Below are 14,513 nucleotides of genomic sequence, written 5' to 3'. Positions count from 1 at the left end.
GAAACAATAGATATTGTTAATTACACTGTTCTCTAATCAATGGCAGTCAGTCCATAAGAGTTTTGATAATTTAGGTGTTAAACCTCCCTTTCATATATATGCTAGAGTCCAATGTAAGTGTCTGTAGTGTTTTTTTAAAATACTATTTTTGTAGTAGCGTTTTGTTGAGCTGAGCAGTGGCTACAAATGTAAAATGTTGAGGTTGGGAAGGCCTGAATTAAAGTCTGTGAAGATTTTGATGTTATAATATTGCTGTGTCTTCAACTTTCTGATAGTAGGAAGTGTTAAAAATTGTTGTTTATAAAGCTGTATTGTGATGCTGAACTTGCATATATCTGACTTCTGGCAGTTTATCTCATAATACACTGAAAACTGTAATGCATAGAGAGACAGGCTGTTCAGCTGCAGTTCCATCAGTTAAAAATGAGAGGTAGTGGAGCTAAAGAAGCAGCTGGCTTTTTTATATGTATACACATACATACTTTACATATGAAGTTAAAGCAAAGTTAAAGGCAAGCCAAGCCCTATTCAGTCTAGGTCAGTGATGGTGAACCTTTTACAGACCGAGTGCCCAAACTGTAACCCAGACCCCACTTATTTATTGCAAAGTGACACGTCCCTCTGGCTTTCTAGTAAGAAACTCTGGCAAACTCTGTGCTAGGGCGACAGCATGTGTGCCCACAGAGAGGGCTCTGAGTGCCACCTCTGGCACGTGTGCCATAGGTTCGCCATCACTGGTCTAGGTTAACTGAATTGGCAGGAGGGAAGCAGACAAACCCTGTCCTTTTCTATCATCAAGTTGCTGCATGTGCAGCTTGATAACCTGAAAAAGAGAGCTTCCATTGCACTGGGAGGCTCTTAGCCTCCTGAAAAGTCAAGATTTCCAATCATGGAGATGCTTCATATGTAGTGAAAGTTTTCCTTTTAAGAATTTTGTTTTTGGTATGAAAAGAATGATGATGAGGGGTATCAGGCTAGCATGCTCTCTTTATTCAAATATTCTGTTTTAATTACTGTATATACTCATGTATAAGTCTAAAAAATTTGGTTAAAAAATTGACCCCAAAATCCTGGATTGACTTATCCTTGAGTCAGTGTAAGTTCTGTACTTCAACTCTTATTTAAAAAGGGAACAACCCCCAGGTGAAAGGGAAGAGTGTAATCTGCCCTGGAAGCACTGACCCCCTTCTATTCTCTCATTCATCCAGCCTTTGGTGTGAGTACAAACAGTTATTGTCTGTTGGGCTTTTAATAATAAGTTTTATTTCTACCCCGCCCTTTCATAGATATGATCAGGGCGGCTTACAAAATTTAAAAACATTACAATAGAAAATGAAAATTCAAATATAAAAGTTAAAAACATTACTACAAAAAACAGGAACAGGAAATCGATAAAATACACTTGTCAAGGGCAAAGAAAAGGAAGAATTAATTTACAGCGAACCGGAGTCAAAAGGGGAAAAATAAGGGGCAGGAAAATAAACAATCTAACTAAGGTGGGAAGGCCAACCGAAATAAATACGTCTTCAGATTTTTCTTGAAGATAGCTAGTGAGGCGGCGGAGCGAAGCTCTGCGGGGAGCTTGTTTCAAGATGAAGGGGCAGCGATGGCAAAAGCCCTCTGAGAGGTCCGTGCAAGGTTTGACCTAGGGACCTCCAACAGATTTGTCCCGGATGTTCTGAGTGTGCGGGGCGGATTATATGGGGAGAGGCGGTCCTCCAAGTACCCTGGGCCCAAGCCATTTAGGGCTTTATAGGTCAAAACCAACACCTTGTATTGAGCTCGGAAGCGAATAGGCAGCCAGTGAAGGTCTTTTAGAATAGGTGTTATATGGTCTGACCTGGAACTACCAGTGACCAGTCTGGCTGCCATGTTCTGCACCAATTGCAGCTTCCGGGTTTGGTACAGGGGTTGCCCCATGTAGAGCGCATTGCAGAAATCCAATCGAGAGGTTACCAAAGCATGTACAACAGATTCAAGGTCCTTACGGTCCAGGTAGGGACGCAGCTGGCGTATCAGCTTGTAAGTTCTTTAGCATTCTTTTCCTTTGCTTCATCCCATTGCCTCAATGGTGGCTGTGCCACCATTGAAGACAATGTGACTTGAGCATCCACAGATTTTAATATCCGCAGGGGGATCCGGAACTGATCCCCTGTGGATACTAAGGGCCCACTGTATATACGGTATCCGTTGAATGCCTGAATAGGGCTAGTGTTCGTTCTAAGCCTCCATTACCAGTGCAGAAATATAGCTAGGTTTGTTACACACACACGTGTGTGTGTGTGTTTATGAGAGCCAGTGCTGTCTAGTGGTTTGAGATACGACTGGAGACCAGGATTTGAATCCCTGCTCAGCCATGGAAACCCAGTGGGTAAATATGAGGAAGTCAAAAACCCTATAAGTTGGATAGGATTCGAAGCACACAACAACAGCACACGCACACACACTTTGAAAAGCAATAGAACAAGACACTTCTTCCTGGATTCCAACACCTATTTTTATGTTTTAAATTACGGTATTATGGAACATTAGAACCAAAATTGATTAAAGCATTGATGGCTGTGGCAAGTAGGATTCTAGATAGGTTTTCTGTGTGAAGGAAATTAACCTCTTGCCCTCCCAATATGTTTTATGAAATTCTGAGTGTTATAGATAATATATTTGAGTGTGTGTAATATTAAAATATATGTGTGTGATACACACACACACACTTGAACAAAAGTATATCTGAGCATCTGTTCAGTTTTATTATGTTGGGTCCAGACTTGGCCCTCTGCAAATGGAGTGGTTCCTTTGGTTTTCAGAGAGAAACATGATCCAGTACAGGTTCCCTGCTAAGGAGAGCTGTGAAGTAGTGTAATGCTTTTTCTACTTCTCCCTGGAGCCTTCTGTACTATCTCCCTCAGAGCCCCAGAGGTTGTCCCAAAACTACTGACCCCAGAGCAGTATATGTGGGGAGCAGGGGGCACCATGACATGCAAGTTGTAGTGGAAATTGCTGCTGCTCCCTTATCAGGATTTAGTTTTCAGTTTGTGCACTCTCATCCTCTCATAATGGAATGCAGAACACATTCAAGGTTATCCACTGCTATATAATGGCTTTTCTTGTTTTTATTTTTTATTTTTGTGGCACACTATCTCGACTTTCTTTATAGAGAAGGACTAGATAAATGTAAGTGAGTAAACACATTTTCTGCAGCACTATCTGAATTTTACTGAAAGCATAGTTAAATCCAGCCCATGGTTTATATGTGATCTAATAAGGGCCAGTGTGGCTTGTAGTGGTTTGAGTGTTTGACTATGACTCTGGAGACAGGGTTTACATAGCCACTCAGCCCACTGAGTGACATTGGGCAAGTCATGCTCTTTCAGTCCCAGAGGAAGGCAAAGGCAAACTCCTCTGAACAAATCTTAACAAAAATACCCCATGAAATGGCCATTTTGCTGGAAATGATTTGAAGGCACACAGCAACAAAGGCAAACCTTTAAAAGACTTCTGCCTTCCAGGGACGGGACTTCCAAGGGGTAGGACGTCTGGGGGGGAAATCTGAGGCACGCTCTCTCAGCTTCAGGCTAGCAATAGCAAACCCACCTCTGACAAAACTTGCCAAGAAAATCCAGAATGCCCTAAGTTGGAAACTTGAAGACACGACACATACAAGTCACGTTCTCTCAGCCTTAAGGGATGGCAAGGGAAAAAATCCTCCACCCTCCCGTGTCTTTAATTAGCTCTGGGAGGGAACTGGGGGGAGGGGAATGGAAGAGGCACGCACCTGCTCCACTCTTCTCCTCGCCCTTCCCTGCCTATAACTGGCTTCAGGAAACCAGTTAAAAGAATGGGAGGATGGGGGGAAGAGGGACAAGCATGCACCTACGCCTCCCCCCCTCCTGTGCCTTCAACTGGCTTCCCAGGGGGAGAGAAGGAACAGGCGCACTCCAGCCCTTCCTCTTCCCCCTCCCTCCCATCCCTTTACCTGCCTCTGGGGTGGCTGTTAAAAGGATGGAAAGGTGAGGAAAGAGGAGGAAGAGGCTGCTTGTTCACAGAGAGAGCTCTGCATGCCAGAGAGGGCACACGTGCCATAGGTTCACCACCACTGGCATAGATGATTCCATTTATGTCCTCTACATGCACAAGTTGGGATCAAAAAAGTGTCTTTCATATGGATTTGAAGATAATGGAGTTGGTGCTTCTTAATAAGATCATAATACTCAACCATGATGTGTTGTTCACATTTGATAGACCTCAAAAATTCCATGCCCCTTTTTGCTGTAAAGTATTCTCTGTATGGCAGCCACTATATTTGTATCCTTGACTTCCTTTAAATACTTTTCACCAGAAAGTAGGTATGATAGGTAGAATTCTAGTGTGTAATTTAATGTAATGTAATTCTAGTATGTAGTCTACTATGTGGAATTCTGATATGTAATTAACACCTCCAGCTGCTAAATCCGTCAATTGTTGATGACTGTGCTTTACCATAGCTCATTTTGCTGATTACCTTCCTCATTGAAAAGGCTTTTAAAGTCTTTATAGCCAGCATCCAAAATAATTTTTTCTTCCTTGTGATTTTAAAAATTCCAGGTGTTCTTGGGATAGCAAACATCTATTACATAGTTAATTTAGAACAAATCACTAGGCAGCTAAGGATCGTTTAAAATTGTTAAGTACTTGGCTGCTCAAGTGTCCTAAAATAGCTGTACATAGGCCCGTATTTTTTATATATAAAAATATTCCTTTCTTACCTTACAAGTTCATGTTGGAAAAGGTAGGGAAAATCTTATATCAGGAAACAGAAGATAGCTATGACTGTAACTGTATGACTCTATACTTCTTTATTGAGAACTGAAAACATTTTAAAGATTACTGTACAGTAATCATCTTGTAAACAGCTAGCCAGATTTTTAAAAACCCACAAAAACTGGTATATTTTCTTGATGTTATCAGTATATTGCTACCTATTAAATGAAAATCTTACCATGAGAGTTGGGCCAGTCTAGTTTTGTTTTGAATAGAAATCCTATCTGCAGTGCAGTCTAATCCATGCCCACTCAAAAGTATGCCCCACTGTATTCTTTAAGACTTACCCATAGATGGGAGTTCAGTTAATAAATTTTATGAAGTTATATGAAAGAATATTAACACATTTGGACATGTGCCAGAGTGCTACTGTGCAGTCAGACTTGAATAGGTCATGCAGAATTTTGAGAAATCCCTTTACCAGGAAAAGAGTCACTTGATGAGGTAGGTCCCTTCTGTCACCAGAATAACATAAAATAGGCCTTGTAACATAAATTATATTAATATCATTTATAGAACTGTATTACAGGCTGAGTTCTAACAAACAGGAAATAAGATGGTAGCCTCTCTGGACCATACTATTTCATATTGTGGATGAGAGCTTACATAGAAATTATCAGTACAATATGTTACATTTGTAAAACTCTTTTCTAGTCTCCCCTCTCCCTTTTCATGTTTGTTTTCTAAATGTAGGACAGGGAGGGTGTTCAAACATGTGAGAATTCTTCCCCTCAACCTGAAGTAGTATATTCCAGGTGCATTTTTACCACTTTATCTGATGGAAGAATTAGCTACAGGATTAGTAATACATTGTTCAGCATTGCTGTTGGTTGTACACTGTTTAAAGCAGTCATAATCGAATGAGCTTGTTGTCTTGAAGCATATAAACAAATAGCATATTGCTTACTTATACTGCTTTCTTGCTTTTTCTGCAGTTCTTGGCTACCTGTGATCCATTTCATTTTTGTTCATTAAGAGTGATACATGTTAACAATTATTACATATGGGTAAATAAGTCTGGCATGCCCTTCCTTAGATTGGATTGGGGGATGTACAGCCAGCCCTTCTTATATACGGATTTTTTTATACACGGATTCAAGCATCCACGGCTTGAAAATGTTCAAAAAAGTATAAATTTCAAATATCAAACCTTGATTTTCCAATTGTTATAAGGGACACCATTTTGCTATGTCATTATATTTAATGGGACTTGAGCATCCACAGATTTTGATATCCACAGGGGAACTTGGAACCAACCCCCAGTGTAAAACAAGGGTCCACTGTAGATAGCAGCGTGCCATTACTGTGGACAAAGTAGAAAGGAGGTGGTTCTTTGCTCCCCTCTCCAGTCCCATGCTCTTTGGCATCTAGAACCCTTGTTAACATGTTCTTGAGACTTCATAAGTTGTTTATACATTCATGGACTTGCTAATCTGTTCTCATACTATAAAGGGCTGGAAATGAGCCTAATACAAGTTAATGAAATTTAGGATTCCCTGGTTGCTGCACTCAAGGCACAATACCTACTCCAAGGCTATGACAGGATTATGAATTAAACATATATAAGATAGTGTTGTCAAGACTCAGGAATCCAGCAGTGGCTGGGACATGGAATCCGAAGTTCAGAATCCATTTGTACTGCTGGAGGAGGCAGTTGGCTCTAGCCCAGAACTGGAAATGCCTAATACAAGTCCTCTATGGCTGAAAAACTATTGGCAGTCACTGCTCCTGGCTTCAAAACTGAGGCAAACCCCAGAGGCTCCACTACCCTTGGTTTAGTGCCAACACCATGCCTAGTAGGAGCTCCTGGAGAGGAGGCAGAGTGTCAGTCTTTACGCTGGTGGCCTGATTTTTTAATGCTTCCCATTTGTTACTTGTGGGAGGGAATGGAATGGAGTGTCTGAGTATCTAAGGAATCTTGGCCAAGAAATAGAAAAGCTGAGCTGGCCTTGCTGGAGTAAAGTGGTCACTTGGAACGAGCCTAGATTGCTGCAACTGGTGTGCTGCACTGTGGGCTCCTACCACTCACGTGAGTCTTGCAAAAGGTCTTTTTGGATGGTAGGAGATGGAGGTAGAGAAGATGGTGTAGGTGGTGTACATAAAGTGAAAGAAAGGGTAGGTTTTTCCCAATAAGACATTCGAACTAGGTCTTGGACTCAGCTGCATCCCTCGTTTTCTCTTTGTAAAGATAGGGAAATACACAGACAAGTAGATTCTGCTGTAAATCCACCATGGGTTCCCTTCACTTTGTGGTCTGTTCAGTTTTTTTGAGGGTTTTTTGTCCTGTTTTTGTCATCTCTAGCCTTTAAGGAACATGGTGACTCAGTGGTTAAGATACTGACTCTGACGATTGCAAGATTGACAGGCCAGCATTTCAAGACCCAAGTGCCACATGATGGCGTGAGCTGCTGTCATTAGTTCCAGTTTCTGCCAACCGAACAGTTTGAAAGCATGTAAAAGTGCAAATAGATAAATAGGTACCACTTTGGTGGGAAGGTAACAGTGTTTTGTACAGTTTTGCTGGCTGTATGATCACAGAATAGTCTTTGAAAACTCTGGCTCTTCGTTTTAGTAATGGAGATGAGCACTTCCCCCATACAGTCAGACCCAACTTGACAACTTTGTCAAAGGGGAAACCTTTACCTTTGCCTTTATCTCTGCCCTTCGGTCTTTTCTTAATCTCCTCCTCCTTGGGAGAAGTTCCAGAAGGGAAGTAGTCCTCCTATCAACACAGGATAAAATATTTATCTTTATTACAAGTATTTTATGTGATTAGTTGGTATCAAAGTTATATAGTTTAGAATTAGTTCTGGTCTTGTTCTCATGGACCCCATTAACACCTTACATCTCTTAATATTGTTCAAAAATATCATAAATGTTTGTTCATGTAAAAATGAAAAAAAGCTAGTCAGTGAAATGCAGTTAGTGAAATGCAGGATGATCAGCTAGCTTCTCAACCTCAATGTCCTAATGTTGTCTGTCAACAAATGGTTGTTGCATATTGGGGTTGATCCCCAGGGCCAGATTTGATGCAGCTTCTGATTTCTATAATAGTTTAATGAATTATTATTTTGAGAGGCAGCATGAAGCTTATCTAATAATGTGCTTGCATCTGGATCACTAAGTGGTTGCATATAGATGGTTGGATGTTCACAATTGTATATGTTTTGGGAGAAATAGGATTAGTTCACTATGAGCAAGGATCTAGGTTGTGAATGCCAGTCTTTGACTTTTTCAAGTAAACAGTAAAAGTTGCTTGTGAAGAAGGATTGCTAAGTGGCAGAATATAATACCTTGCACTACTGTGTTTCACATAAAAATGCTACACTTGAATGCATTTCCCCAAATTTTTGATTGTATTGGCAGATTTGAACTCTTACCAGTTATATCTTACTTCTGTCATTGGCCTATATCCATCTGCTAGTCCTAACTGGGATAGAGCCATTAAATCAGTTTTGATTCACTGGGACTAGTACAGTCGGCCCTCATTATAGATGGGCTTGCCTTCTGCGGCTTTGAGTTTACGCAGAAGGCGAGCCCAGCAGAAATAATGGGATGTGTACTCATGCCGCACACTCCATGCACCCCATTATTTTCTACGGGGCTTGAGCATATGCTCTTTTCCCCATATGCGTTAGGGTCCGGAACGGATCACCCGCATATGAAGAGGGTGGACTGTACTGGAATTTAGGTCATTATAATTATTTTTTTTATGCATTATGAGTTTTGAGCTTGCTGCTTCTTTATTCTTGGAACATCTTTCATATCAATCAAGTCATGTAGGCCTTGATTTTGTAATTTTGCCTCTTGTAGTTAAGTTACTACAAGAGGCAAAATTAATAGTAGAGTGTATAAATGAACTAGATCCACATGGGCCATTTCATGACTGTGTGACATATAAAGCAGCCTCTTTCAGGCAATTTCATTTTAATTACTGCAAAATCTGAATTTAGTTCTAAAGAATGTAGGGCGAGCATAATACAAGTTCTGACATCTAATGTACTTTCGTTGAAGTACTATTACGTTAAGTATTTACTTTACTAGAAAAGATATCTTCATTTTACATAAACCTGTTGATGTTAAATTGTCATCTGTCAAGTTTAATTCAAAGTTACAAGAATTTGATTATGAACTGTTTGTTAAGCTAAATAGATGCAATTGTGTCCCCTTTTAGTGAGAGATTGCCAATAGGTTTCAAAAAAAATATTTAAACACTAATTTTTAATCTCTGTTGTTGTTAACCTGTTAAAATTTATTTGCAGTCTGAAAAGGTTACTGATTCAGTATTCTGATTGAAAAAAAATATGATAGGAGAACCTAGGTTTCTGAGCATTTCACAAACATCTTATTTTCTTTTGGAAAATCACTGTGAACCAGTGCTGGAGATTATCACATTGTATTTAAAGCAACATCCCCAACAGGATACACTCACTTTTAATTTTAAAACCAGATGTTATCGCACACAGCCACGGCTGGGCAAGCGCAACACGTATGCAGCCCAGATCCCAGCTGTGCTTATTCTGTGGCTTTTCAAAAAAAAAGGCAAGCTCCCGTTTTTGACAAGCCGCTGGATAAGTGTGGTTGGGATCCTGGCTGTGTATGGGTTGCACTCATCCAGCCACAACTGTGTGCAATAAAACCTGGTTTTAAAATTACAACTGTATCCTGTCGGGAATAAGTCGCTTGAAATACAATGAGATAATCCTCACTATTCCAAATGAACTGTCACAAATGATACAATCAGTCTGCAAAGCAGGGATGGGGGAATGTGTGAACTGCAACTACCAGTGGTCCTGGCAATATGAGAAATGAGGAGGGGGATTGTAGTTGAGCAGTACATGGACAGTCACATATTCCCCATACCTGCTATAAAAATTGACTTATGGTGCAGTCCTATGTACACTTCCCTAGGAGTAAATCCAGTTGCACTCGGTATGACTTAAATTCTGTGCGAATAGGCATAGGATTGTATTATAAAATATGCTATTTTTATTTGCTGCCTCTAAAGCTTTCCAGGACATATTTAGTTAGATGAAGCAAGCAAACAGAAATTTTACTTGCAAATTGTTTCCTATTCCACCAGTCAGACCAAAAACATGTGCTTATCTAGTTTTAGTTTGAGTTTCAGGCTAAGGGATGTTGGGAGTGCCCTGGTTTTTTTCCTTCTTTTCCATAGCCAAGAAAGTATCGACTGGGGATGCTGGAGGAGAGGATAGTTCCGGTGGGATCAAAGGCACGAAAATCAAAGAACACTATTGGCTGCTTGGCTGACAGGTGTAAAACAGGAGTACCCATCAATATGGTTTGGTGGAACAGAGTCACAGAAAGCAATTTACAGGTAAAATTACTTTTTCCTAGTCACTTTAATTAATATGGACTATTATTTTTATTTTTGGAATATGAAGTAGTCAGATGCACATAGTGAGGGTAAAATTTGGCCAAAATGTCCATTGTTGAAAGGAAGAAGTTAGAATCAAAGCTGATATCTAAAGAACTACTTTATTTCTCAAGTGTATTCTGAATCTCCTGATTTGAGTAGCAAATCACCTACAACAAATGTTACTTTCTTAAAATAAGATATTTTCTAGTCATGAATTGTGGATAACCAGTTAACATTCAGGAGAAAGTTGTTGGTAGCTAAAATTGTCTGTTTAACAAGTGCCATTTAACTGAAATGTTTCAGAGGAGTCAAATAGGAGTGGTCTTTCAGAACTCCATCACCCAACCTAACAAAACAGCTCACCATGGTTAGTTACTGACCAGTGTCCAGCAGAATCATCTGGTTAGCACAAATGATGTTGCAATCTCTCACACAAACACACACTCATTCCAGGCTATGCACAATGGGCAAGTCAACACAGTTTTCAGTTGGAGAACCATTTTCTCAAGTTTGTTAGTAGATTTAGGCAGTTTGCTATCTCTGTGACTATACTGCGAGTAGTAATAGATCTCACACATTCTAGCCTGTGATTGGCAGCTGAACTTATTGTTCCCTGTACTTGTTTTTGGAGTACAGTTTCCAGCTAGCATGACTGGGATGATAGGAGTAGTAGTCCAGCAGCATCTCTAAAGACATAAGTTCTCTGTGCAAAATAAAAAAGAATCACATGAGAATGAAATAATTCACAGAGTTATCATTTGAATGGAAACAGTTATCACCCAATAATAACTGCCTGTCATGCCAATGCAGCAACATTCTGAATGCCGATTGTGGTGGTGTCCCCAGCCCTGGTTTCACTTGGTGCAAGGAGGTTGCTGCTGGGGGAGCTGCCAGGGGGCCATTGCGGCCAAAATGACACCCTCCTCCTTCTCCTTTGACACAATGGTGGCCTCCTTCTGAGGAGGGAAATTACCACTGCGGCAAAGCAGCAAAGCCAGGAGGGGCACACTCCTCCTTATTATCCCACAGTGGGAGGAGGGTGTTCCCCCTCTTCTGAGGTGTCCCCTGGTGCAGTCCACAACCCCTCTAGTGACATCACTGGCAGTTATAATCATTTGGAGAAGAACTCTACTTCCTTGGTCTCAAAATAGGAATTCTGAATGCAGAGAAAATGTCATCTGTTTTCTTAATGCTCTCCTAACAAAGGGAGTGACATTTGGATTTTCCTCAACAGTAGTTGTATATGTTTGGTGCTTGAAGAAACAAAATACCAGAGACTTGGGTCCTGAAATGCTCCTGAGGATTTTGTTTTTAATCTGATGTTTCATACTTCATTTTGAGTAGAAGAGGTGAATTAGCAGCCCCTGTAGAGGGTGTGAGGATAGAATCACTTTCTACATGTTGCTTTCATTGTATACATTCTCCGTTTCATCGTACAAATTCTTCTTTCTGTATATACTACTAGCATATAAAATTTATCCTCTCAGCTCTGCAGCAATCATAACTAGTATAAAAGGCAAAATAAAGTTCATAAAGCTGAAGAGCTTGTAAAGAGAAAAATGACATCTGAGAATGGAGTATAATAAACCCTATTTATCATTGTTTATATTTCTGTTGTTGTTTGAGCAAGCAACAGCGTTTTTACTTTGTATAAATTTTTCAAGCAGTTTTCCTTTGTGATGGCATAGAATTCTCACAAATGTATCATGCAAGTTATAGTGTTGCATAAGTGAGGGTGTGGTGGTGAAGGTTTTTTCTCTCCACTTGATGACTTGACCTACATAAATGTGTGCTTTGGCAGCTCTCTTGGCTGGAATGACCTGATTTTGTTTCAGCAGTGATTAGAAGTTGAATGTATCTTTCTTAGAATGCTACTCCAGAAAAGGGCATGTATTGAGAGGGAATAAATTATACACTGGTATCGTTCTTGTCCGTATTTTGCATGTAGAGAGAGGGAATAAATTACACACTGGTATCGTTTTTGTCTGCCTTTTTTTTTCAGTAGTTGAGCTTTGGTAACAAATAAGTACAATGGCTTTTTATTAGGCTTTGAGCATTCCTTGTTAGCTTCTTTGAGAAATATAGGGCTTAATCCAGAAATGTCCAAAGAATATACACTAATTAGAATGCAGACCTTAAAATGAATTTTCAAAAACCCCTGTCCTGTTCATCTTTTTGTGTTTTTCTAACAGGCATCCCATCCTGTGTCTGCACATATGGATTCAGATTGCAGCTCAGTACTCTATTGTTGCACATAATGGCTAGAATTCAATCAGTAACATACACCAGTGTAATTGTAGTTTGGGGGCCTTTCTTATGGGGGTCCCCTTACCCCATCTGTGTCTGTCAGTTCCTAGGTGCATCTCTGTCCCTCCAGCTACTGACTGGCTTCAGAAATACTGTTGAGCACTTCCCTGTTGCCCTCACACTGGGGGAAGAAGATTCAGCCCTGCATTAGGGACAGAGGGTGCTTTGTCTTCCCAAGGGACACAAGGACAGTGAGGGAGCACCAGATACACACACACCCAAGCTGGTCAGTAACAGGGGAATGAGAAATAATGCCTTTACCTCCCCTCCTATAGCATATGTATGTTGATTGAGATTCTACCAGTGTGCTTACTGGATCTTTGTGAAAGAATAATTAAATGCATTTTGTAGAACCTTACCTGCTTACATCAAAGATGGACAGGGAATGGTTGAAAAGAGTGACAGATGGCCAAGCTAGGCCATCATGAGATTTTTTTAATGTGTGTATGTGTGTGTTTAGATTTAAAAAACAAACAAACCCCCCAGCACTTTTCATAATAGATGCTTAAGCAGGTAAACACTAATATTGTATGAGTAAATTTGGTCAGCCTTAAAACAGATAAGGATTAAGTTGTTCAAAAGAAACCTGGTTGTTGACTTCTTCAGCATGAGCGTGTGTGTGCAAGAAGTATGCCTAATACAACTCTATTTTTCATTTCTCATGCCACAGAGGTTTTGTTCCAGAAATTCTCTATTTCTAGCCCCAGTTCCAGGAGCTATTCCTGAAGCAAAACGGCTTGTAAAAAAAGGAAATATAGCCTGATTGTTAGTATGAAGCCTAGCCTGTCCTTGCTATGAGACCTAGCCTCAGCATAAACATAGCGACATTACTTCAGCATGAGTGAAAAATTGGAAATGTTAGAAAATGGCCTAGAAAATAAGAATGACATGATGTAGAAGAATCTCAAGTTGATATTGCTTCTTCAGCCACATTGACCATCCATCTACTGCTACCTAATGTCCTCTGTATGTATAGGGCAGCAGCTCACACCATCCCCAGCCACCATAGCCGTCAACAGTGGTGGCTGAAGGTGATGCAGTTTATAGTCAAATAATTAGCATATCTGGTTGGAGAGAATCATGCCCCAACTTTCTCATCTCTCCTTCATGTCCACCTGTCTTCCTTATTTGTAGCAAACAGTTCATAGGGCGTGCAAGCATCATGGGGATTGCAGGATCAGTAGGTACTAGATGAAAACTCTCTCACACAAGGGTACTCTTGAACTCTGTTATTCTTTCAATTTTACTGTGTTACAGGAATGATGGTTTGTGGATTGTTTTCATGATCTCCTTGCTGACTCTTTAGACTCCTGCTAGAATAATGAAAATTTCACCCTTTTTTATTGGTGGGGAGGCAAATAATATAAGAGTTGTTTGTGTTTGCTGTGAGATATTTGGGTCATGGTTATTCTGAAAGCTGAGGGGTGATCACTATGATGTAATAAGTATATATGAAAGTTATCTACTTCTGGTCATTTTTCTTTAACGTTGTAGGCAGGAGTGTAGCTTGCTTGGTGTTTTGTTTACAAGGCTAGTGAAAGCTAGTGAAAGCACATGCTTCTGTTTGGTCTTGTTCAACTGGTTTGGTACACATCTCACCTATATTTTATTATTTTTCATTATATTTCAATGGCTGCCATTTACTGCACAAGGGGGTGGATTTCTATCCTCCCCACACCTCCCTTGCATTTCTTATGGGTGGAATGTGTGTTTAGATTTTTTCTTCTCAGAACATTTGCTATTGCAGGGACTCCTGTTGGCATTGTCAGGATGTTTCAGTGATTGTCTTGTGGTTGCTAGCATTTTGACAGGGCAGGTTTTATCCCATTTAGTTTTATCAAAGGGCTAATTAGTTGTTGTTTTTAAATTCTGTATTGTTCTTTTTAGCTTTTGGAAAAATTACTGGCATTTTGCATTAGATATTTATCAAATCTCTTTTTTTCGGACTTATCCAGCTGCTTTGTCTTTTTAGAAATAAATGTGACAAAATTGAAGTGTAAAATGGTAATTCCTACTAAGGTATAAATTA

General features: G+C 40.0%; 1 protein-coding gene across 6 annotated transcripts in view; it reads left to right on the top strand.

Annotated features, from left to right (window-relative positions):
- The window catches only part of LOC149319905 (PAN2-PAN3 deadenylation complex subunit pan3-like), an 88,527-nt gene that overhangs the window by 26,546 nt on the left and 47,468 nt on the right, over positions 1-14,513 (top strand). For 5 of the 6 annotated variants that reach the window (XM_089512570.1, XM_089512572.1, XM_089512574.1 and 2 more), the window contains exon 5: positions 9,974-10,135. The exons of the other annotated variant lie outside the window; for it this stretch is intronic. In XM_089512570.1, coding sequence (XP_089368696.1) covers positions 9,974-10,135 — 162 coding nt within the window. The remainder of the gene's footprint in view (positions 1-9,973; positions 10,136-14,513) is intronic. 6 annotated transcript variants of the gene reach the window in all.

Source organism: Sceloporus occidentalis, unplaced genomic scaffold, assembly GCF_023333645.1.
Source record: "Sceloporus occidentalis isolate IW3139 unplaced genomic scaffold, rSceOcc1.0.p SCAF_2, whole genome shotgun sequence".
Lineage (NCBI taxonomy): Eukaryota > Metazoa > Chordata > Lepidosauria > Squamata > Phrynosomatidae > Sceloporus > Sceloporus occidentalis.
The sequence above is the reverse complement of the archived record's forward strand: the minus strand, read 5'-3'. Positions and strand labels throughout refer to the sequence as shown.